This window comes from Electrona antarctica (genome assembly GCF_951216825.1).
Source record: "Electrona antarctica genome assembly, chromosome: 19".
In the NCBI taxonomy this organism is placed as follows: domain Eukaryota; kingdom Metazoa; phylum Chordata; class Actinopteri; order Myctophiformes; family Myctophidae; genus Electrona; species Electrona antarctica.
The window spans coordinates 8,228,979-8,251,236 of NC_136800.1; the positions used below are offsets into that span (position 1 = coordinate 8,228,979).

Genomic DNA, 22,258 nt, shown 5'->3' on the forward strand with positions numbered 1-22,258 from the left:
GTCGGGCGGTCCCATATGGGCTTGACCAAATTAATATGGGCATAGCAGTCTGATCGGCGGTTCTGGACTCCATAAATACCAATATGTAGGCTTATTGGTCGCATCAGTGGTTCTGGAGTCAAGTAGAAGTGCGGAAGGAACGCTGCGTCGCTGCCACTGTGACTCACAATACTGGCCAATCACAGTGCGTCAATTCAATCCAAAGGGGCTTTATTGTCATGAGAAAACAAACATTTACATTGCCTCTGATTGGCCTACCGAACGGCCCCTTCTGCCGCGTGCGTCACAGAAGCTTGCCTCCTCTCGAGATACAGATACGCCAGAGCTGAAGGAGGAGTCTACCTTTCTGTCTATGGTTCTCCCATAGAGTCATAAAGAATATAGAAAGAGAGCGGACCGGGAGCGACAGCCCCGCCCCCTGCTGTTCATTTCAATGGAAGTTGCTCAGTGGCGTTTTGAATTAAGCACCCGGAAGAACGCTCTACTGCCGCATTTGCCAACAAACTTTTGGAGTTTCAGATATGGATTTCTGACACCATGTGGGTGACATCAGTCATCTCTAGGACGTCAGCCGTCCATCATCACAGCCTTTAATGAATTGAATACATAGGACCACAATGGAAACAAGCCCTCAGGGCTTTTTGTGTTATGCTTTTTAGCATCACTGTATTAACTGTCTGTACCACTGTACTATTTGCAACCTGTTAATAAATAGTATTAAATCAAAATCCCCATTGACTGGGACACCCACTGCCCTAGTGGTCCAGGCGCATGCCATGGACCAGCCATAATAGAGTCCTGTTCATGATGAACTTTGCTGCATGTCTCTCCCCTTCTCTCCCTCCCTCTTTCCTGTCTATCTTTCTTCACTTGTAACTATCAAAAGGCAAAAAGCAACAAGAAATAAATCTTAAAAAGATAAATCCTCATTGACTTAATATATAATCGAATCATAACATGTAAGTTAAATATTTGAAAAAGTTTTATAAAACATAACAAAATATAATTTAAGAAATAGTCTACTGGAGGTATAGTTCTGTGACCTACTAGTCTCTCGAGACAGACTGTTGAATTCAAAATTTCAAAGGCAGGTACTAGTACAGACAGACAGTCACAGAGTTATAATATACTCAAGTATTTACTCGGGTACATATACTTTGTCCACCATTTATTTTTTGGGGGCCGGATTTAACTCTTTGATGAAGGGGTAGTGAACTATAGCCTATTAACTTTATGGGGAGGCTAGCCCCATATGTGCCCTCTCCCTACGCTCATTCTGTAGCTCCGAGATACAGAATGAGGAGAGGGCACATATGGGGCTACGGGGAGGCATACTATGGTCCGACGGAGCATTGGTTCGACATGCGTCCGCACCTCGGACTAGCGCCCCAACTTTATGTCCCACTAACTAAATAGTTACAGAACAGCTGTAACCTACACCCACATTGGAAACATCCACAGGTGTTAATGATTCTAATGAAGGCTCTGTTCTAACCTTAAGTATAGCCTCGGAGACCGTTTTGTTTACCTTTAGTAGGCTAGCAGTGGTTCTCAAACTTGACCCCCTTGACACTTAAGAGTTACTTACCCTTAAGAGACCATTTGTAATCACCCCCCAATGGAACCATGAGGGTCCCAGGGCATGACCCCACTTCCACTTCGGGTAGCAGTCTTTCCAGCGAGCCAGCCATCATGCACTACAAACAAAGCCACGCCGTATGCAATTATGACATCAATGATTGTAATGGACAACAGTCACCACCAGAGGTCAGTGTTTTCAATCTCAATCCACTCTGGTGAGCCCAATTTTGGGCAGTAGCTAGCTCTGGTCCATAGCCTAGGCTTCTACTGCTTCTACGATTCTGATCCGCAGTACAGAATCGTAGAAGCAGTAGAAGGCTATGGACCAGAGCTAGGCAGTAGCCTAAAGGTGCTTGTAAATATTGGTAGTTGCATTTGAGGGGCACCAGCCCCTCCAACACCTGGCAGTAGGCCTATATGATTTTAAAGGTGTCTATCAGAGCTCTATCAGATGGTACAAAAAAAAAAGATGGTCATTATAATTTCTACTTTTTGAAAATAAAGCATCATGGTCAGTATCATGTCGTCTGGATACCTGCACACAAGATGTAACAATAAAGTACAACCTTGAAAATCATGCTCATTATCATGGTCTGTATCATGTCAGTATTGTGTCAGTATCTGGTCAATGTCAGTATCATGGTCGGCATCATGTTGTTGTTTTTTAATTGAAATATTAATTAACAGTTTGCAGAATTACAGTACATTTCAAGCACAAACTCAATACAAAGACTGTTAACTGTGAGTGGACGACCCAATTAAGCATTACACTTATTTACAAGAGGGTCCACCTTGTTCAATTCATCAAAACATTTAGAGACGTACAAATAGACACTTCTATATAGTCAAAGAACAGAACAGGAATTCATCATACGGGAGGTAAAAAGGGAAAAGAAACATATACAGTGAGGGGTGGCCGGGTGGGGATTCAGATTTTACGGAGGCCAGTTTCGAATTGCAGCCGTCCGTAGGTGCCCTTTGAGAGCGGTTTTGAAGGAGTCAAGGGATTCACATGTCTTAATGACTGTTGGTAGGGCGTTCCACATTTTGGTGGCATAGGAGCGAAAATAATTTAGTCCCTTGTTTGTGCCGAATCTGGGTTGTACATGGTTCGTTGCACTTCCTCTGGTGTTGCGTCCTTTGCGCTCCAAGCCTTCAATATGTATATGAGTAGTGTACACTGTACAGTATGGTTGTATGTAGCATTGCGCGGAATGAACCCGGGCCTCCCACTCGCCAGACCAACGCGCAAGCTGTCGTGCCAATAGGGCTGAGCCCGATTGGCAGGGCTGTTGCGGGCTGGGTCTTGGCTGGGGGCTACAATCACCCCCCCAGTCTTTGAAGCGCGTCCTCGCGCTTCTCACTTCACACCGCGGACCGCCGTACACGATGTCCCTCATGCGAGGATATCACGCTCCACGTGATATCCTCGGCCACGGACATAGTGTACGGCGGTCCGCAGTGAGAAGTGAGAAGCGTGAGGACGCGCTTCAAAGACTGGGGGGGTGATTGTAGCCCTCAGCCAAGACCCAGCCCGCAACAGCCCTGCCAATCGGGCTCAGCCCTATTGGCACGACAGATTGCGCGTTGGTCTGGCGAGTGGGAGGCCCGGGTTCAATCCCCGCAATGCTACATATAGAAACATAATGGAATGACAACATTATTCAAAGTAGACAACGTTTTTATTCATATAAACCAATCATTAAAACAAACTGGGGTCCAGTGTAGATGGTCAGGTTGGGCCACAGGTTTTGTCTTTTCCCCCCCCTTCTGATTCCTCTGAGATCTCCACTAGTTTTTCTGCTGGCAGGAATGGAAGGTGCATGCTTTCTCCAGATCTAGTGCACAAGGAGAAAATAGAATTTAGACTAGTATTGTGCATTTGTCAGTGCATTATCTATTTTCCACTGTTTTTGAACCATTGCTTTTTTTAGCCCTCCATTTATACTCCAGTAGTGTAATGTATTTATTTATTTATTATGCCGTTTTTAATTTGACCAACAACACAACATGGTGTGAGTGTAGCAGAGTGACTCACAACCTCAGCCTGATGGCCTAAAAGTATAATATCTCCCCTTGAGTCATTGACTTCCCATACAGGAGACCCGGGTTCGATTCCCGGGCGTTACATTGGTGCCGTGACCCGGGTCGGGGGAGGAGGTCAAAAGGGGGGTGAGTGTAGCAACCTCAGCCTGATGACCTAAAAGTCGAATATCTCCCCCAAGTCATGGGGAATTGCCTTTGGCTTAGTGATTAAGATGTTGGCTTTCTACGTGGGAGACCCGGGTTTGAATCCCGGGCGTTACATTGGCTTTGGAAGATTGTGAAAAATGTATAACAATTTAATTTTGTAATGTTTAAAAACACAAATCGTCTGTTATGGCCGTCCCTGCCTGGCACAACATCTTCAGATGAGGGTCTGCAGCCAAATACAGCATGGGAATTAAAAGTGTATAATATAGGTGTAGTTTAAAAATGTAGTAATCTCTGGCAATTCTTTATCCTCCATACTGGAATACCTGATGCAGTATCAGCACACTCCCTGAGGGAGTTCATGGCAGTCATGTAGTCAGGTCCCAGGAAGCCCTCAAAGCTTGTACCGGTTGGTACCTCCTGAAGGCATGCGGTGCTGCCCTTGAAAAGAGCTCCATCAGATTGGAGCATGCTGACCCAGGTATTGGTGCCGTTGGTACCAAGCTTGGCCTGAATAGAAACAACAAGGTTGTTAATCTTTTCTACATTTCAATCATGTGCAGGCCTACTTTATTTTTTATATTTTTTAGGGTGAAATATATCATGATAAAAATCCATGCAACGAAGATCATATTCAATGGCTGCCCTAAAGTACATGTTATCAAAGTTGGGGCTGTGGCATAAAAAAAAATCCATTAAAAAAGGTTTATATATATATATATATAAGAAAATCATTTTTCAATCATTTCTAAACCAGTGTTGATTTTCTCGACTGTCTAAAACTATGACTAAAATGTTTGTTGAATACATAAAGTAGGCTATTAAAATGGTAAATTTATATAGTGCTTTTATCCAAAGCACTTTACATAGATGTGCATTACATTAAAACCTCTTAAACCCCAGGGGGTCCAGGGAGGAAAATCAAAAACATCGGAGTTGGAACCTGAGACCTTGACCAGCCCCATTTACCCGCTGAGAGCTGTTCATGAGGTGGACAGCCGCCGCCGGCGGGGGCAATGGGGCTCAAGAGGGTACCCCATTCACACACACATTCATACACCGATGGCAGAGGAAACCATGCACCAATCTGCACATCGGGAGCAATTAGGGGTTCAGAGTCTTGCTCAACTCTGGGGGAGCACGGGTTTGAACTGGGAACCTTTTCCCGTTTTTTCCCATCCGGCAACTCTACCGCTGATCCACTGCCGCCCCGTAACAAGTTAAAATAAAATGTTAGGGAGGGAAGAGTCTACAATAGATCGAGTAGAACTAAGACAAGTAATTGTATGCTTGGTTGCACACTTGGGTGTCAACCGTGTCACACTCCGAAAATAACTCAAGCTCACAAGCTTTCTAAATCAACTGAAGATTTAGTCGACTAAAATCATATTTAGTCACGTAAAACTAGACTAAAACTAAAACATTTCAAATGACTAAAATGTGAATTTTATTCAAAAGACTGTCTATGACTATAAAACTACATACAAAAATTCAAAATCAAAATGAACCCTATGCCACCAACCTGCTGGGAGAGGAGCGTGGCCACCACCTCATCGCGTGCCTCTGGCCGGGTCACCACAGCGTGGGCGGGCACCTTGGCCAGGTTGCACGAGGCGTAGTCAGAGATGGGGACGGGCGTGGCACTGCCAGGACAGATCAGCCTGTAGTCTGACGATACGATGCCCTGGGCCCATGTGCCCTGGGCCCCGTTACCTGGACAACAGAAGAGCATGGTGTCATGCAATTAGGCCCAATGCAATGAACTCCTTGCAACAAAACAGTTTTAAGGACACTAGACTACAGCTCGGCTGTAGAGCACCGAGTCGGTAACAATGGAAGTTGGAGATCCATGCCCCACCCGGCTATGCCATACCCGTTGTACCCGTGTCAGAGTATTGTGATGTCAGAACAGGCCAGCTCCATATATGGACCTTGGGCAGAGGCCCTGTCCAGAGACAACCGTGGGTCCAACAGACTCGACACCGGGCACTGCACTCCCTGTGTGGGTGTGGAACGTGTGTGTCGAATTTGAAGTTGGTGAGGCGAAGCTGGGTTCTCGAGTTACGCGCATTACAGCCGTACACACGTACGTACAGACAGACAGACAGAGACATGGTGCATTTATAGATAATATCGATAGATAGGAATAGATGTCACACCAATGAAACTCCTTGCAACTGCCATTGGTTGCATAAGGTTTCATGTAACTACATGAAACTACTTGCAACCGTTTGGTTGCAAGGAGTTGCATGGCGAAATTGGCGAATCATTGGTGCGGTTTGGGCCTTAAGCCGGGTCGGGCCTGTGTAACCATTATCCCCAATGACAGTTGACAGTTTGTAAGAAAAAAAGTGTAGATTTAATCTCTTTAACTCTTATGGAATTTAGACGAAGACATTTCAGATGTCAAAAATATGACATTGTATTCAAAAGACTAGAACTAAATCAAAATTAGATGACAACATTAACACCATTTGGGAGAAGCCCTGCGTGAGGAGAAGCAGAGAGATTGTGGGCAGTAGTAGAGCTCTTACCATCACTGAGTCCTGGGACAGTGGAGTGTTTGATGAATGCTACATCTCCAGCACCCTCAGCCAGACATCTATGGCATTAACAATAGAAAGGAATGCAATAAATGGTGCATTTATATAGCGCTTTTATCCAAAGTGCTTCACATAGATTTTGCATTACATTCACCCATTCATTCACACACACATTTATACACCGATGGTCGGTGAAGAAAACCATGCAAGGCACCACCAACCTGCTCATCGGGAGCAATTAGGGGTTCAGAGTCTTGCTCAAGGACACTACGACACTGATTCTGGGGGAGCCCGGGATGGAACTTTACCGGCCACTAGCAAATGTAGTGCAGGCGCTTTTCAAGCACCTGGCAACAAAAACATTTTTTATTTAAGTTTAAGTGCCATGGCGCCCCCTACCTGAAGGCCCCGTCATAGCCGTAGTAGAGCTCTTCAGGGCTGGCTAGGCATCGACCATGTCCCGTACCATTACCAACACACTGCTGACACATGTGAGAGTCTATAGGAGATCCAGGTGCACAGCCGCTACTGAAGAACGAAGCTTTATCAGAGGAGACACAGAGATCAATCAATCACTGTCTCACAATGTAACACAAGCTGTCTAGCACACTTATTAAAGGTAAAGTGTATAGTTTCCTGAATTGTATTCAGACAAGCAGTCATCATGAATATGTCTCTAGTGGACCTATACCAAACACACATGAATACAGGTAACTTATTAACAGCATCTCTAGCTACACTCTAGAGTGTATTCATTAATGTAATAAAATATGTATTAATTCATTCAAATGAATCAATAACATGAAATACATGTTGGATGCAATCAGTTGCAGTATCAGAAAGTAGCTTTCACAACTATAGACTGCATTGTGTTGTGTGGTGTTATGTTCACAGACAGTTTTAGTGAGATGCTTACTAGAAGTCATATTATAAATATGACATCCGTAGGCGATATGAGCACCCTGGAAGGGTTTAAGTAATTAAGTACAGGTATGTAGCCATATGGGATGTGGCCCATAGGGCAGGAGCCTATCTCCAGTTTCTTTAGCGTGAGGCAGCCAGGGGGTGTACAACAAGTACATCCCCTGGACATACATGACGCTAATATGTCGCAGGGACTTACCCCCAATACAAACCCTTGATGCCGAGTGCCAAGCAGAGGGGCATTTGGTCCCATTTTTATGGTCTTTTGTATGACTCGGCCGGGGAATCTAACCCTGACCTCACAGTCACAAGGCAGACACTAACCACGAGGCCACTAAGCTATAAAACATTGCAGGCATCTTGAGAGCAAGAGTGTGTAGGTGACAATTCCACAACAACATGCTTACTGAAGTTACAGTTGCCAACGCGTTGATGGATGTGGCCCATGGGGATGTTCCAGCCAGCGGTTTTGCCACGGCCGGTGTGGCACGACCTCTTGCCCTGCAGGTTGGCCCAGGTCACCCCAGACCCATTCTTCACCACGGCTACAGCGAAGTAGGAGGAGGCTAGTGCTGTGGGTGAGGTGAAAGAATTAGAAGACTAATGATATCCAAAGAAACATGTGGTGCAAAACAGTTGATTAGTTATTAGTTATTAGACTACATTGTGAGCTAAAGGTTGTGCTAGCCATAGAGGAAAGGCCATGAGTTCACCAAATGAGCGTTGTGCTCAGAGCGCAGAGCAAGTTCTGTCAGGGAACTCAGTGCAGTTGCTGCCAGCTGACCATCTAATCGGTCGGTCTCAGCTCCATGCTTCTATTCTCAACCAATCACATACTCTTCACATAATAGACGTTGTATTGCTCATTCCTTGCTAGACGTGTGCTGCTGCTACTGCTGTTTTAAACCTGGATGCTCACCCTCCACCAGCCCATCTACCACCTGTCCCTTTGGATCTACTTTTACATGTAGGCCTACTGGGGGATTCAGAGTCCCTATATGGATGTAATGTGCTTTCTCAGAGTACCTAAAAGCAGATCCAATTAATCGCCAAACCATGTATTGCTCAATGGACATTTTATATTCAATATATATATATATATATATATATAACATATATTCAAAAATATATGTTATCCTACCCAACCTCCCGTTAGTCCGACCTACGTGGCCGGTTAAGACTGAGGTTATAGGATTAGGGATCATGAGTTGCAAAACTTGCAACTCATAAATGTTTTGGGGCGGAATGACATCAGCAGCGTCACCACAAAATAAATAATGTAGCGGTCCAGAAAGGTGTACACTACTACAGTACTTACCACCATTCTGGTCACTGCATTGTGCTGTCAGGTGGGCCAGAGATGGAAACAATGTTTTTTGTTGACATAGAAGACATAGAAGAGAATCATATTAGACAGTGCACACAGTACAGTATATCGGTGAAAAGAATCATATTACTATACACAGTACAGTTTTGGTATTCCTGGACTTCAGTTTCACCTTTAACGGCCATCATCACCACAAAACCTGACAGACCAACTCTTACTACTTGGATCTTTGTGGGACCATGGGAACTGGATGTTTTGACAAAAGAGGCCAATCCGTGAAGCTCTTAATACATATGATTTTACAGTTCATATTGGGGTCTGAAAGATTAAAAAAGGGGTCCTATCCGTGGGTCAATGTGGTATAATTGATATATCTTGGTTAAAAACCTTTTTTTTTTTATATATATATATTCTGATAGTAATCATTGCTATAGAATGTTTGTTCAGTAACGGGGGTCTCCCCATCTCTCCAGCTTTTTAATAATCAGAAAATACCTTTTCAGGTGGGTTCAAAATCCAGGAGTACCCATTTATCAGCCTCCATTTTATAGTGTTCCAGTTCCAATGTTGTGATTGTTGTCTGCTCATTTCGTTGTGTGATCCCTTCCAATCCCACTAGTTTAATTTGTATCCTGTGTAAACTCTCTGTCCTTATTGGATAAAATGTGTATCCTGACCCCGTACATGCATTTTCTGTTTAATACTGTCACAAAACCTTTTCAGATGGGGGTCCGCAGCAAAATACAATTACATTTGGGGTGCTTGGGACGAAAAAGGTTTGAGAAGCACCTACAGTATACAGTACATAGTGCTCCACCATGACAGGGATAAGATGTTTAGTTTTACCTGCATCATACTGCTCCACCATGACAGGGAGAAGATGTTTAGTTTTACCTGCATCATACTGCTCCACCATGACAGGGATAAGATGTTTAGTTTTACCTGCATCATACTGCTCCACCATGACAGGGATAAGATGTTTAGTTTTACCTGCATCATACTGCTCCACCATGGCAGGGATTAGACCACATTTCCCAGCTGTGTAGACGTGTCCTCCGTCCAGGGCTATGGCATCTGCCTCGTTCCTCTGGGAAGCAGACAGGAGACAGTTCTTTTATTTTTTTACTATAACTTTTATCCCACGATTTTGCAACCCATTTTTTTTTTCAACCCAGTGTCAATTATCTAACGTAATCCTGGGATCTAGACTCTCTCTGCCAACCTGGGGAGAGCAACGGACTGACCTCATGCTTCCTTCTATGCATGATGAGTCCAAGCTACTTCTTTTCACCTGACAGGGGGGAGTTTCCCCGGTTGGACGTAGCGTGTGGAAGGAACACGTTATTCCAACCAGTTCCTTTCCCCTCCATCAGTTCAGACTTCAGAGACCAGGATTACTGCATGTTTTTTGTGAGGGCACCTACCCTAGGGGACACGGGGAGAACATGCAAACTCCACACAGAAAGGCCCTTTTGTCAAACCGACCCAGGGTATGGGCACTGATGACGCAGAGAGAGAAGAGAACACGCCCACAGGAGACCGGTCTTAATGTCTTACTGTGCCACATGCTGTTTCTGACTAATAAAGTATTCAATCAATAAAAAAATGTAAAGTAAAAAAAGTGCTTAGGTGCTGACCAGTATCTTCTTCCCACAGCCGTCCACGGTGGTGGCGGTCGTACATTTAATCCGGGTGACGCCGTCCACCATGTCGCTCAAGCTCCACGAGCGGCATGTCTCATACTGAGCCTCGCCCACAGCACACCACGTGATGCCACTGGAGGTCGCGTCGGTTGACTCTGAAAAGCAAAGAAAAAGAGGAAACGATAAAATAATTTGTCTCAGTCTTGCAGGACCCTCTTATCTCCATATTCTAACTTGATGTGGGGGTTTTTTCCGTAAATTAACCCAATCCCTCCCGACACATAGGCGGGGATCGTGAGGCCAGTGCCAGTCAAATGTGCGAAATACCACAGTAGAAGAAGAGAACCCAGGGCAACCAAGGTTAATTAAATAAGGTTAGGAAGCGAAGTCCGTACAGTGGACTCCATGTTGCTCCCTGGAAGGAAAGAAACATGCGCAATTGAGACCAAGGAAGCTGAACGCGGAAGTGTTCAGCTGTTTCTTTCCTTCCAAGGAGCAACATGGAGTCCACCGTAGGGCATTCACTTCTAGTCATTTTTACTAGTCGACTAGTTGCCTAGTCTTTTTTTTTTTTTTTTTTTTTAATAAATATTTGTACATTGAAATACTGTGTACATGGTGACTATAACTATAATCTACCTGATCTTGAGGCCTTTTTTTATTTTTATTTTTTCAACTAGTCAACTAGTACCAACAAGGTCGACTAGTGGATTTACTAGTCGACTAGTTTAGTTGCTTAATGCCCGACTCTACCGTACAGTCTTCGCTTCCTAACCTTATTTAATTAACCTTGAGGGCAACCAGGAAGTGTAGCCCCCCAGCACGCTAGTTTTTTATTCCTAGGGTGGCTCAGGTTTAGGAGCGCTCGTTTTACCGCTCCGCCACATCTTTTACTACCGCGGATTTTTTAATAGTTTTTGGATTAAGGTTGGTGAGGGGTACGTTAATAGTTTTTGGATTAAGGTTGGTGAGGGATGCGTTGCTCCCCTGCTTGCGGTTATGTTTAGGTTAGAGTTAGAGATAGGGTTAGTACTAGTCATAGAGTACTAGTAGGCATAAACACTTGTGTGCGGTCCAAAACACAGACCCAGCGCTTCCTACTCCACTGACAACCAATCACAGCGCTCCAAATTCCCTCCCATCATAGGAATAAAAAACTCGCCCCCAGCACGCACACAGTGTGCTTGGCTGCGGTAGACGGGCGATGAGTTGTTTTCGTCCACGTAATAAGAGGAAATAATAACCTTCCAAACACTAGATTTTGGCTCATTTTGAGCAGAAAGGAGTAATAAGCGTGCGTGCATGTTGGATCCGTATGTAGGCTGTCTAACCTGTCTAATGTGAGTAAAGCAAAAAAATATATATATACAATTCTTTAATTACTTGATTAAATGAAATTAAAGAAAGACGAAGTCCCTCGTTTTGGCACAGGCGGGTCATGGAGAGAAGAACGAGGTCCCTCGTTCTTGGCATTAATACGGTTAACGTGCATCAGTGCGTGCATGTGTCTGCTCTTACGTTTGTTCAGGGAACGGATGATGCTCATGTACTCAGCGCCCAGATACACGAAGGGATCCGTGTCAGTCGACAGCTCCACCAGGCTCTGTGTGGAGTCCTTGAACATCAGGTTCTTGCCTGAGTTGTAGGCACTAGAGGAGAACAGGTCGAAACCCTGCAAGACACAGAGCAACTCAATAGTTACCGTACTATAGTTCATGGTTTTCGACGACATACTATATAGTTATAGTATGTTGTTTTTGTTGGTTTTCGACGACATACTATAGTAAATCATGAAAGGACATACTATAAATGATGGTTGATTATAAGACGACCCCCATTTTTCATGATTAATTTGTGGAAAAGAACATTGAATGTCAAATAGCCTAGTCCCCGATTATAATACGTCTTATATTCAGGCCAATAGGGTACTTTATAGCTGCACTAGAGCAGAACAGGTCAAAGCCCTGCAAGGCACGTATGTTTTTATGAGAACTAAAATGACACAGATGCTTTCCCAGATTGAATGGGTTCAAATAAACATGCACCGAACACTTTTCCAGGTGATGATCCAGAAAAGGTTGGAGCTGAACTACTGTAACATTACATTGTCCCTGTCAGGTGGAAACCTCATATTTCCAAATCTGTTACTTTTCAGGATCCGCATTCAAGATTTGCAAAAGTAGCACATCTACAAGCTCAAAAGGAGTTGCGACGCACTTCGAGCTTGCAGGTCTACTTTTAATGCTTTTGAGTGACGCCGTAGGATGATCAAGTAAGGCATTAAAAAAAGGATAATACACAAAAAGTTAAATTATGGAGATAAGGGGTTTCTGCCCGACAGCAACAATGATATTTCCGTGTGTGTCTTACACTGTCAGGCTCAGCAGCCTTGGTGAGTTTGGTGTAGATGATATTTGTGTGTGTCTTACACCATTAGCAGCCTTGGTGAGTTTGGTGTAGAATGTAGATGATATTTGTGTGTGTGTGTCTTACACCGTCAACAGCCTCGGTGAGTTTGGTGTAGATGAGGGTGGCCAGCTCTGCGTCATTGGTGCGGGTGACCACAGCGTGGGCCGGCACCTTGGCCAGGTGACAGCTAGTGTAGTTGTCAACGCTGGCCCTGCTGCCGTCCTTACACAGCAACTCATAGCTGTCCTTCACTTCGTCTGGAAAACAAACCATGACCAGATCTTGTTAATGATGTGTGAAAAAGATTTAATGTCGCAAGCACACGCACACGGGTGCTCAGACTGACATTGACATTTTTTGTACTTTTTGGGATCCGGTTTAGTAATCCTGGTAGGACATGAAAGACTTACAGATTTCATCTCTAAAGACATATATATAGTTATTGTTGCTTGACCCACTAGACTTACTTGACTAATGACTAGTACAGCTTCTGTATATAAATCAATATTATTATTTCAGTGTAGAACAGGCAGTAATACTGACCAGTTTACTATCAGTGTAGAACATGCAGTAATACTGACCAGTTGTTTACTATCAGTGTAGAACATGTAGTAATACTGACCAGTTGTTTACTATCAGTGTAGAACATGTAGTAATACTGACCAGTTTACTATCAGTGTAGAACATGTAGTAATACTGACCAGGAACAGTGGTGTGTTTGACAAACGCCACGTCTCCACTTCCGTCCGTCAGGCACCTATGAGACAATTGAGCAGTTTGAGATGAATAATCTATGTCCATACTAATTATCCATAATGTATATAAATCATGGATAAGGGGTCAGGACAGCTAGGCCATTTTGGGGAGGGGTCAGAATAAAATATGGACATAGATGGTTATTCGTCTCAACTGCTCATTAACAATTTAGGCATTTAGCAGACGCATAGTAAAGGTCCTTACACTCCTTACACATCTGCTGGCAGCGTTTATTTTGTGTCGCTCCCTGTCTCTCTCTCTCCCTGTTCCCTATCAGTCTTCACTGTTCATCTTAAGTCCGAAAATCTACAATACACATAAATCCCAGACAATATGTGGAACGTAACAAACAGCTTTTTCACTGTAGGTTCACTTGTTGTTTTGTACAGTAGGTTGTGTGCGTGCGTGTGCGTGCACCAAACCAATATACCTTTACTCACTTGAATGCACCTGCATATCCATAGTAAGGGTTGTCCGGTGAGCGGGAGCAGTCGGTCATGTTGGAGGAGGCCTGGACCGGACACTGCTCACACAGCTTGGGAAACGTCGCCGGGTCAGCTCCTGGTGCACAGCTGGCCGAGAAGAAATTACTCACCGCTAGAAAAGCAGAATAGTCATTTTTAATTTAGTTAGTTAGTTTCATTTATTTGTCCACGTATGGAAATTTGTCTTCGGTCTCAACAGTAAAAAACAAACAGTTACAACAACAACAACACTTGCAACACTTGGCAAAACAAAAAGTGCAGGACAACAGTGGCAACATTGGAAAAAAAAAACAGCGAGACATGTTATCATTTAGTGTCTATGATAGCCTGTGGATCTTAACACAGTATGTAATCATTGATAATGTACGCATCTCTTTAACGAGTAATCGGACACTGTGTTCATGATTTGAGGCATTTTGTTCAAAACGGGCAACTGCTGCAAACTTTGGAAGCCATTCTTAGTCAATCAGGATGGATTATGAATGACAAAAGACAACAAGTGACAGGTTCGTCTTGATTATAGAGATACTGAGTAACAAGTTGCGTGATGATTGGACAAAATCTGTACGATTAATATCAACCTCCTGGTGGCACAGTAACAGGCCGATGTGAAAGATTTGGGGCAGATGTTCTGCTCTGGCATTCAGGGAGTGTGCGAGCACGGTTTCACACCGATAGGGCCAACGGTGATGGGAGATTAGTGTACACTACACACACACAGAGACAGACAGTGAGACAGATGAACACACACACACACACACACACAAGGATGGCGAAAACATAGTCTCGTACTGGACTGGAACTTGTTGTGTATTATCCTTGATAATTTTTTGTACTCTTGTCATGTATGGTTAACCGTTAACCTTCAAATCAATCAAATAAAAAAAACTCACCCTCTTCCAAAGGTTGCTGGTCCGCGCCGGCCCACTGGATCCCGTTGTTTCCCATGGTTAGCAGAGTTCCTACGGGAATGTTCCAGCCGGCAGACTTTCCCAGTCCGGTGTGGCAGGACCTCTTTCCTCTCAGCTCATTGATGCTGAAGTTGGAGCTCTTCTTGACCACAGCCAGAGCATAGTAACAGGTGTCTGAGTCTGCATGGTCCGATACAACAAAAGGGGGCACAGGGGATACAAAGAGGGCACAGGGTCACATTGATTTAACCAACCTGCTGTGCCTATTTTGGGGAACGTCGGTCATTATAGGAAACACGAATAAATTCAACATATTTATTAAAAAAAACGTTTCAAAGGTTTCAACATTTTCAATAATATCATTATCTCCAAGCTCACAATGCGTTGCAATTTGTATACAGTAACATGTTAAGAGCTTGTAGTTTGGCTATTTGCGCAATTGGGGATCGCCCTGCTAATGAGCCTGCCTGCTTGCTCAGGGGATACATTGAATCTTGAACATCGGGTCCAAAATTCATGTCAGATCCTGTGTCTAGGTGAGACATGACCTTTGACATGATCAAAAATGTCTCAATAGAAGAGCAGTGAAACAAAATACAACCATGAATAGAGGGAGTGGCAAATAAAGTGGAAAAGTAAGTTTAATGTGGTTTAATATAAGCAGATAGGACTTTTTTGTTTGGAATGTGATATGGGCTGTCAAGGCCAGAAAGTAGTTTTTGCCACTCCGTACGTACGCTTTCCCGCATAACTTCCAGGTATGATGTTGTCACGCGCATACCCTATATTGTATTAACATACTCTGCCATACAGATTGGACAAGATTACATTTTATTAATTAAAAAAGTTACATAGTGCCCCTTAAGTGGTTAAAGTGATAATTCATGCAACAAAGCGAGAGAGAGAGAAAAAAGAACAATCTATCCATAATTAGGAGAAATAGATAGATCATCTTACCTGAGCCATAGTCCTCAGCAATAATGGGGTGCAGGTTGTAATTAGTCATTCCAGCTGTGTAGATGTCTCCTCCATCCAGAGTGATGGCATCTGCTTCATCGTTCTGTCAAAAACATGTTGCTGCTAAATATTTGCAGATTTTTGCAGAGGCCTGGTAGCTCTCTCTTAATATTGCCAGAGTCGTTTTGGAGTTAAATTGTCATTCCTTGTTTGCATTGGTCATATAGAAAAAATATTAATGGTATAATTGGCGGTAGTTGTGCATTATTATTATTATTTTGAAAGCTATCAAGATTAATACAGAAATCTGAAAATATTATGTCCTACCCCAGGATTTCAGGCGATCTCACCCAGGTGCTGGACAAACAATGATTAATAGTAATAATAATAATAATAATAATGCACACATTTTCACACTTCTGGTCCCGAGTACGATATTCGTTTCATGTGCAAGCATGTAAATGACAAATAAAATGGAACTTGAACCTTGAAAATAACATTTCATTCATTAAGATATAAGTTGTGGATTACAGTTTTAACACTATAGCGTTCTCTTCTCACCTTAATTGCCTCGATGCATTCAAGAGTGTTTAGTTTTTGTACACATTTGAAGGTCGAGTCCGTATCGGCTAGGGATGTACATTTTGAGTATTCCTGGCTGGATTTCACACACCATCTGATGCTTGGAGCTGGGGTTGGAGTTGGGGTTGGAGTTGGAGTCCAGTTCCACGGATACCATGAACTACACGCAGACGTAGATGCTGTGGATAAGGATAAAGATGTTAAACATCTTTAACCACTAAGCCAATGGGATATAGATGTTGGCATTCCAGCTGGGAGACCCGGGTAGGCGGGTACGATTCCCAGGTGTTACAATGGTGCCACGTGACCCAGATCGGGTTGGCTCACAGCCTCAACCTGCTGGAGACCCGGGTACGATTCAGGTGTTACATATAAGGTAATGATAAGTTATATTATTTGTACTGGAAGCATCGTAACCACTTTTTGCACTATAGCCTATAGTCCCTATTCTGGGGCAAACATCCGCCGAAAGTAGCCGATCATTGAAACCGCCTATTTATCGAAGAAATTTGATGTCGATGGAAAGAAAAAGAACGTTAGTTTTTAGAGGTACAAACAAATTACCAGAAGCTTCAAAGCATAGTCCAGGAACAAGGAACAAGGCAAGATATCCCAGGTACAACAACATGACATGAAAGTATGCGCCGACAAGGTGTGTGTGCAATGAGTCCAGTCTTATAGGTGGTGGGTTGATTGCAGTAGTGTTCACAGGTTTGTAATGGGCTGGGCTGATGAGAGTGGAACCAGGTGTGTAACTGGGACTGAAGTGTGGAATGGGATGAGGGAGTGGCCGAAGTGGAAATACAGACAGGGGGAGACTCAAATCATGACACCTGCAGGGTTTAGTTTTTAGACCCCTAGGTACACCGCTCCAACAAAGTCCTACACAGGTTTTAAGTGGTTAACAACTTTAACCAATTAAACACCAGCATCCGTATTGTGGCTGTGGGGAAAGCTTTCGCAGAAAATAGCCGATCGACGCGTTGAAAAGATCACTAGTATCCTAGTACAGAGCCCTGAAGGTGGTTAACGTTAACCCTGCTGTCCCTGCATCTTGGCATCAATGACATGGACACGCTTCACAACCCCTGGACACGCTTCACAACACATGGACACACTTCACAATACATGGACACGCTTCACAACACATCGCCACACGAGTCCCAGGGCAGGAATTTCACGGCGACCACGGCGGCCATGGCTGTCGTTGCCCCTCTCTTTGGCCGTGTGCCCCTCGAAAAAGTATATGCCCATACGGCCACAGTGGCCGTGGTCCCCCGACCGGCACCCACAGAAGTTCATTTTACCGTTTTTCCTCTGCGCAATTTTCCAGTCATTACGGTAACCAATGTTCCCCTCACGTCCCGCGCAGAACAAATCTGTGTTGTAGTTGTGTTGCCATTTGCCAAGTGGTTTGATTATTTTGCGGTACTTTGCCTTAATAACTACCCCCGCTGCCGCTGGTCGTCATGACGCGCGCGCGCACACACACACACACACGCACACGCACACACGCCTCCTCCTCCGGGCAGAGTATTAATTGATTGATTGATTGAAGAATTTATTAACAGTTTGCAGAATTACAGTACATTCCCCTGCCCACTTCGACAGGCTGGAATGGCTTAGGGTCGACGACAGAGTACAGCATCTTGCAATGGGTCTGGTCCACAAGATTCGATACACCACCAAGATACCCATGTACCTGTCTAGATACTTCCTTAATGTTAACGAAGTCCACACCCACAACACCAGAGGGAGTGCAACGAACCATGTACAACCCAGATTCGGCACAAACAAGGGACTAAATTCTTTTCGCTCCTATGCCACCAAAATGTGGAACGCCCTACCAACTGTCATTAAGACATGCGAATCCCTTGACTCCTTCAAAACCGCTCTCAAAGGGCACCTACGGATGGCTGCAATTCGAAACTGGCCCCCGTAAAATCTGAATCCCCTCCCACCGCCCCCCCCTTTTTCACCCTCACTGTATATGTTTCTTTTCCCTTTTTACCTCCTTTATGATGAATTCCTGTTCTGTCTATAGAAGTGTCTATTTGTACGTCTCTAAATGTTTTGATGATTTGAACATGGTGGACCCTATTGGAAACAAGTGTAATGCTTAATTGGGTCGTCCACTCACAGTTAACAGCCTTTGTATTGAGTTTGTGCTTGAAATGTACTGTAATTCTGCAAACTGTTAATAAATTCTTCAATCAATCAATCAATCAATCAAGCACAAACTCAATACAAAGGCTGTTAACTGTGAGTGGACGACCCAATTAAGCATTACACTTGTTTCCAATAGGGTCCACCATGTTCAAATCATCAAAACATTTAGAGACGTACAAATAGACGTACAAATAGACACTTCTATAGACAGAACAGGAATTCATCATAAAGGAGGTAAAAAGGGAAAAGAAACATATACAGTGAGGGTGAAAAAAGGGGTGGGCGGTGGGGGGAATTCACGTTCAGCTCCGTTCATTTGTTTTTTTCCCAGTAAACAGAGGGCATTTAGCCCACACGCTGCCTAGTGTAGCTGAAATTAAATGAAATGATTACTATATTTACCCAGGGTATCTGGGCTAAGCTCAAGAACTTGTTTCCAGCCAGGCCCTGCTCATAGAACATTTCAATGCCTTGTTCAAGGGCACTTCAGCGGTGGTAATTTTAATGTGTCGGACCGCTGATTCGAACTGGCGACCTTCCGGTATCAAGACCGCTCCGCAATCCGTTCGGCCACCGCTGCCAGCTAATCTAGCTATCCGGTCAAACTGCAACTATCAGTGTCACTCAAAACATCAGTGTCACTCTACAGTTGCGACAGTGTGGCGGTCCTACGTCACATGCATTAACGTTGGTCGGACATGGTCCAGCTGTTTTCTTTTTGTCTAATGCGAAACAGCGTGGCTGTCCATACAAGGAGGAGGAGAGATGATCTACCGTATCTATCTAGCGGCACCAAAACAAACATAAATGTACTTTTGCGTCGCATTATGGATAGCGACAGAAAAATACCATGGATATAATTAAACAATTGTTCCCCTGTACACAGCACACACACACTGTCTCCAGGTAAGAACAAAAAACTGTTCTAAAGCTGCACTTTCACTTTGTGTGTCCTCAGTCCTGCAGCGGAGAAATGGAGAAATTATCTTTTCTATCACTAACCTCTCTACAATGCCATGTTATTCAATATATTAGTTTAGCACAAAATATAGGCTTTTCTAAATAAGGGCTTGCCCTTATTAAAAAGTTATGTAGGCTGTCATTGTATTTTCTGTGAATTAACTCACAGTTTAACCCAATGAAATGCAATCAATCAATGATCCTCAGCCATTCAAATTTCAAGGACCCCCAAATTAAATTTATATGAATTAGCCTAGGGTGACAGCCTGACAGGGGCCTAGGCCATTTCATTATGATTTTCATCTCTGGCCTGGGACCCCAAAACATGTTTATAATATTTTACAACAGTAGCTACTTATATTTTGTTATTTAAAGCTGTGATTATTTATTTAAGAAGCACTGTTCTGAACCAATGTTCGCCTTGAAATCAAAATAAAAAGATGTAATCCTCCTTAACCTTTAAGCTAAAATAATTATGACCGGGGACTTAAAATCATTTTTTAATTGATGGCCTTCATGCCCTGGCACTCAAAAAGTTGACCATACTAAAGGCCAAGTGGCCTTGCCCCTAAAAGGATGAAATTCTAGGCCTGCACACAACGCCTTGTGAAATTGTCAATCTGCTCATTTCGAAACAGCCAAAGTACAAATAGACCTGTCACAATCCTTAAATAATTACCTAATCGCAATTATTTGAGATAAGTGCAAATATTGTTTGCATTATCGTCCATGATATATAGCATACATTTACGTAAATAAAGAATATAGTGGAATTGGCAGATCTATAAGCTCACGTCGCGATGCAACATGTTAGCTAAAAGTTTAATTTAAGTGGTTTTCTTGTATATTTCATTTGTATATTTCGCAGCGCGATGCGTTGTGAGCTTGTAGATCTGCTATTTTCAAGTATGGCATTAATTTATGAAAACACTAAATATAATAATAACAATAGTATTTAACCTCTTAAACCCCAGGGGGGTAAAGGGGGTAAATCCGCAACATCGGAGTTGGAACCGGAGACCAATTGGGTCTCCATTGACCGCTGAGCGCTGTTCAGAGGTGGACACCGTTGCCCCCGCCGGCGTGGGCAATGCGGGGCTCAAGAGGTTAAAAGGAATGATGTTTACCAGTGGTTCCCAGCAGCAAGGCCAGGAGGAGAAGCATGTTGATCAGTTGGGAGTCTCCAGGTTAGAACAGAAGACAGGTGGAGGTGTGGTGGTGACTCCATCTCCTTTTATACGGAAACATCCGTGTGCATGTGGGCTGGGCAGCCTAGTCTGTCAAGGAAGAAAATAACAACAATGTTTCCCCATCGTGGAAAGTTACAGGGTAAAGAACATATAGCAGTTTGCCCTACAAAGCCAAAGTGCTAGGGGAAAAGGAAATGGCCGATAATGGTTTTAAAAGTGTTTCAACTGGTCAGCCAAATGAGATATCAGCAAATACAGTAAGTGATCTTACACTATACACTAGATCTTACTACTATATTTCAAATATGGTATGTTCTTAAGGTAATTGTTTATCATGCCAAAATCACAAAGGCTAATTTGACCTTTCTTTGAGATACACAAATATGTCAGTTTGTCCAAAAATGTAGTTACTGTTGGCTATACTGCACTTTGGCTTTATGCATTTGGCCAGTGGCCACGAACCATCATCTGAAAATGTTTTGTGGCGGGGACCCCCGGAGAGAAGATTTGTGTTAAAAATAATACTTTTCAAAAATGTCCAAAAATTGTAGATGTACAAACTTGCAGCACGGCACAAAGCGGCGTGCTCTGAGCTTGCATATCTGCTATTTTTTAAAAGCCAGAGTATAAATTATGAATAAAGAAATAATCGTGATGCTGTATGAACAAGTTTAGCTGGGGACCCCCAAAAACTAAAGAGGACGGGGCACGGTGGCGCCCCCTAGGGGGCACGGTGGCACAGTCGGTAGTGCTGTCGCCTCACAGCTAGAAGGTCCTGGGTTCGATTCCCGCTGGGGACGCTGTGGGCGCTGGGGGCGTGTTCCCTCCTCCGCGTCATCAGTGCCCATACCCGAGGTGGGGTTGGCGAAAGGGCCTTTCTGTGTGGAGTTTGCATGTTCTCCCCGTGTCGGGTAGGTATACCCTCACAAAAACATGCAGTATTCCTGGTCTCTAAAACTACCTCCATCAGGCGCCGGGGCGCCTGATGGAGGGGAAAGAAACTGGTCGGAATAACGTGTTCCTTCCACGCGCTACGTCCGGCCAGGGAAATTCCCCCTGTCAGGTGAAAAGAAGCAGCTTGGACTCCTCATGCATAGAAGGAGGCATGAGGTCAGTCCGCTGCCCCCCCCCCCCCCCCCCCCCCCAGGTTGGCAGAGGAAGTGTAGCGCCCAGGAGTACATTAGATAATTGGCACTGGGTGAAAAAACTGGGTTGCAAAATTGTGGGATAAAATTAAGTAACTAAAGAGGACAAAATATTATAATATAACCATGAAGACTTGCCCATGTACCTGATTATTGAGACACCATGCTCACTTACTGTAAGTGTCACAATAGATGGTATCAAATCCTTTCACGCTCTCTGCAACACTTGTTATTCCCGTTTCACTGAAAGTGAAGTTTCACTGAAACCACTGCTAGTTTCCACAGCGTGATTATCAAATCATTATCGTCTATGGAACTGTAATGAAAACCTTGCACTGTCACAAGGACATACCAAAGTGACAGGACAATTGTAATGAAAAACTTGCACTGTCACAAGGACATACCAAAGTGACAGGACTTACCGTAAGTAATGGTGTCCGTTTCCCGGACTTAATGAAGGCAGCTATTGTTGTATACCTGCAG

The 22,258-nt window shown here is 43.8% G+C and overlaps 1 protein-coding gene across 1 annotated transcript in view; it reads right to left on the bottom strand.

The window, feature by feature from the left end:
• Positions 1-3,344: 3,344 nt before the first annotated feature.
• The window catches only part of LOC306943814 (uncharacterized protein), a gene marked incomplete at its 5' end in the record, with an annotated part of 56,218 nt that continues 37,304 nt past the window's right edge, over positions 3,345-22,258 (bottom strand). The window contains 17 exons of the mRNA XM_079530339.1: positions 3,345-3,419; positions 4,101-4,284; positions 5,297-5,487; positions 6,309-6,376; positions 6,717-6,858; positions 7,649-7,813; positions 8,560-8,583; positions 9,559-9,655; positions 10,206-10,366; positions 11,730-11,883; positions 12,705-12,877; positions 13,322-13,377; positions 13,817-13,973; positions 14,755-14,952; positions 15,730-15,832; positions 16,291-16,490; positions 16,876-17,144. Of these exons, the coding sequence (XP_079386465.1) occupies positions 3,373-3,419; positions 4,101-4,284; positions 5,297-5,487; positions 6,309-6,376; positions 6,717-6,858; positions 7,649-7,813; positions 8,560-8,583; positions 9,559-9,655; positions 10,206-10,366; positions 11,730-11,883; positions 12,705-12,877; positions 13,322-13,377; positions 13,817-13,973; positions 14,755-14,952; positions 15,730-15,832; positions 16,291-16,490; positions 16,876-17,144 (2,389 nt within the window). The 3' untranslated portion in view covers positions 3,345-3,372. The remainder of the gene's footprint in view (positions 3,420-4,100; positions 4,285-5,296; positions 5,488-6,308; positions 6,377-6,716; positions 6,859-7,648; positions 7,814-8,559; positions 8,584-9,558; positions 9,656-10,205; positions 10,367-11,729; positions 11,884-12,704; positions 12,878-13,321; positions 13,378-13,816; positions 13,974-14,754; positions 14,953-15,729; positions 15,833-16,290; positions 16,491-16,875; positions 17,145-22,258) is intronic.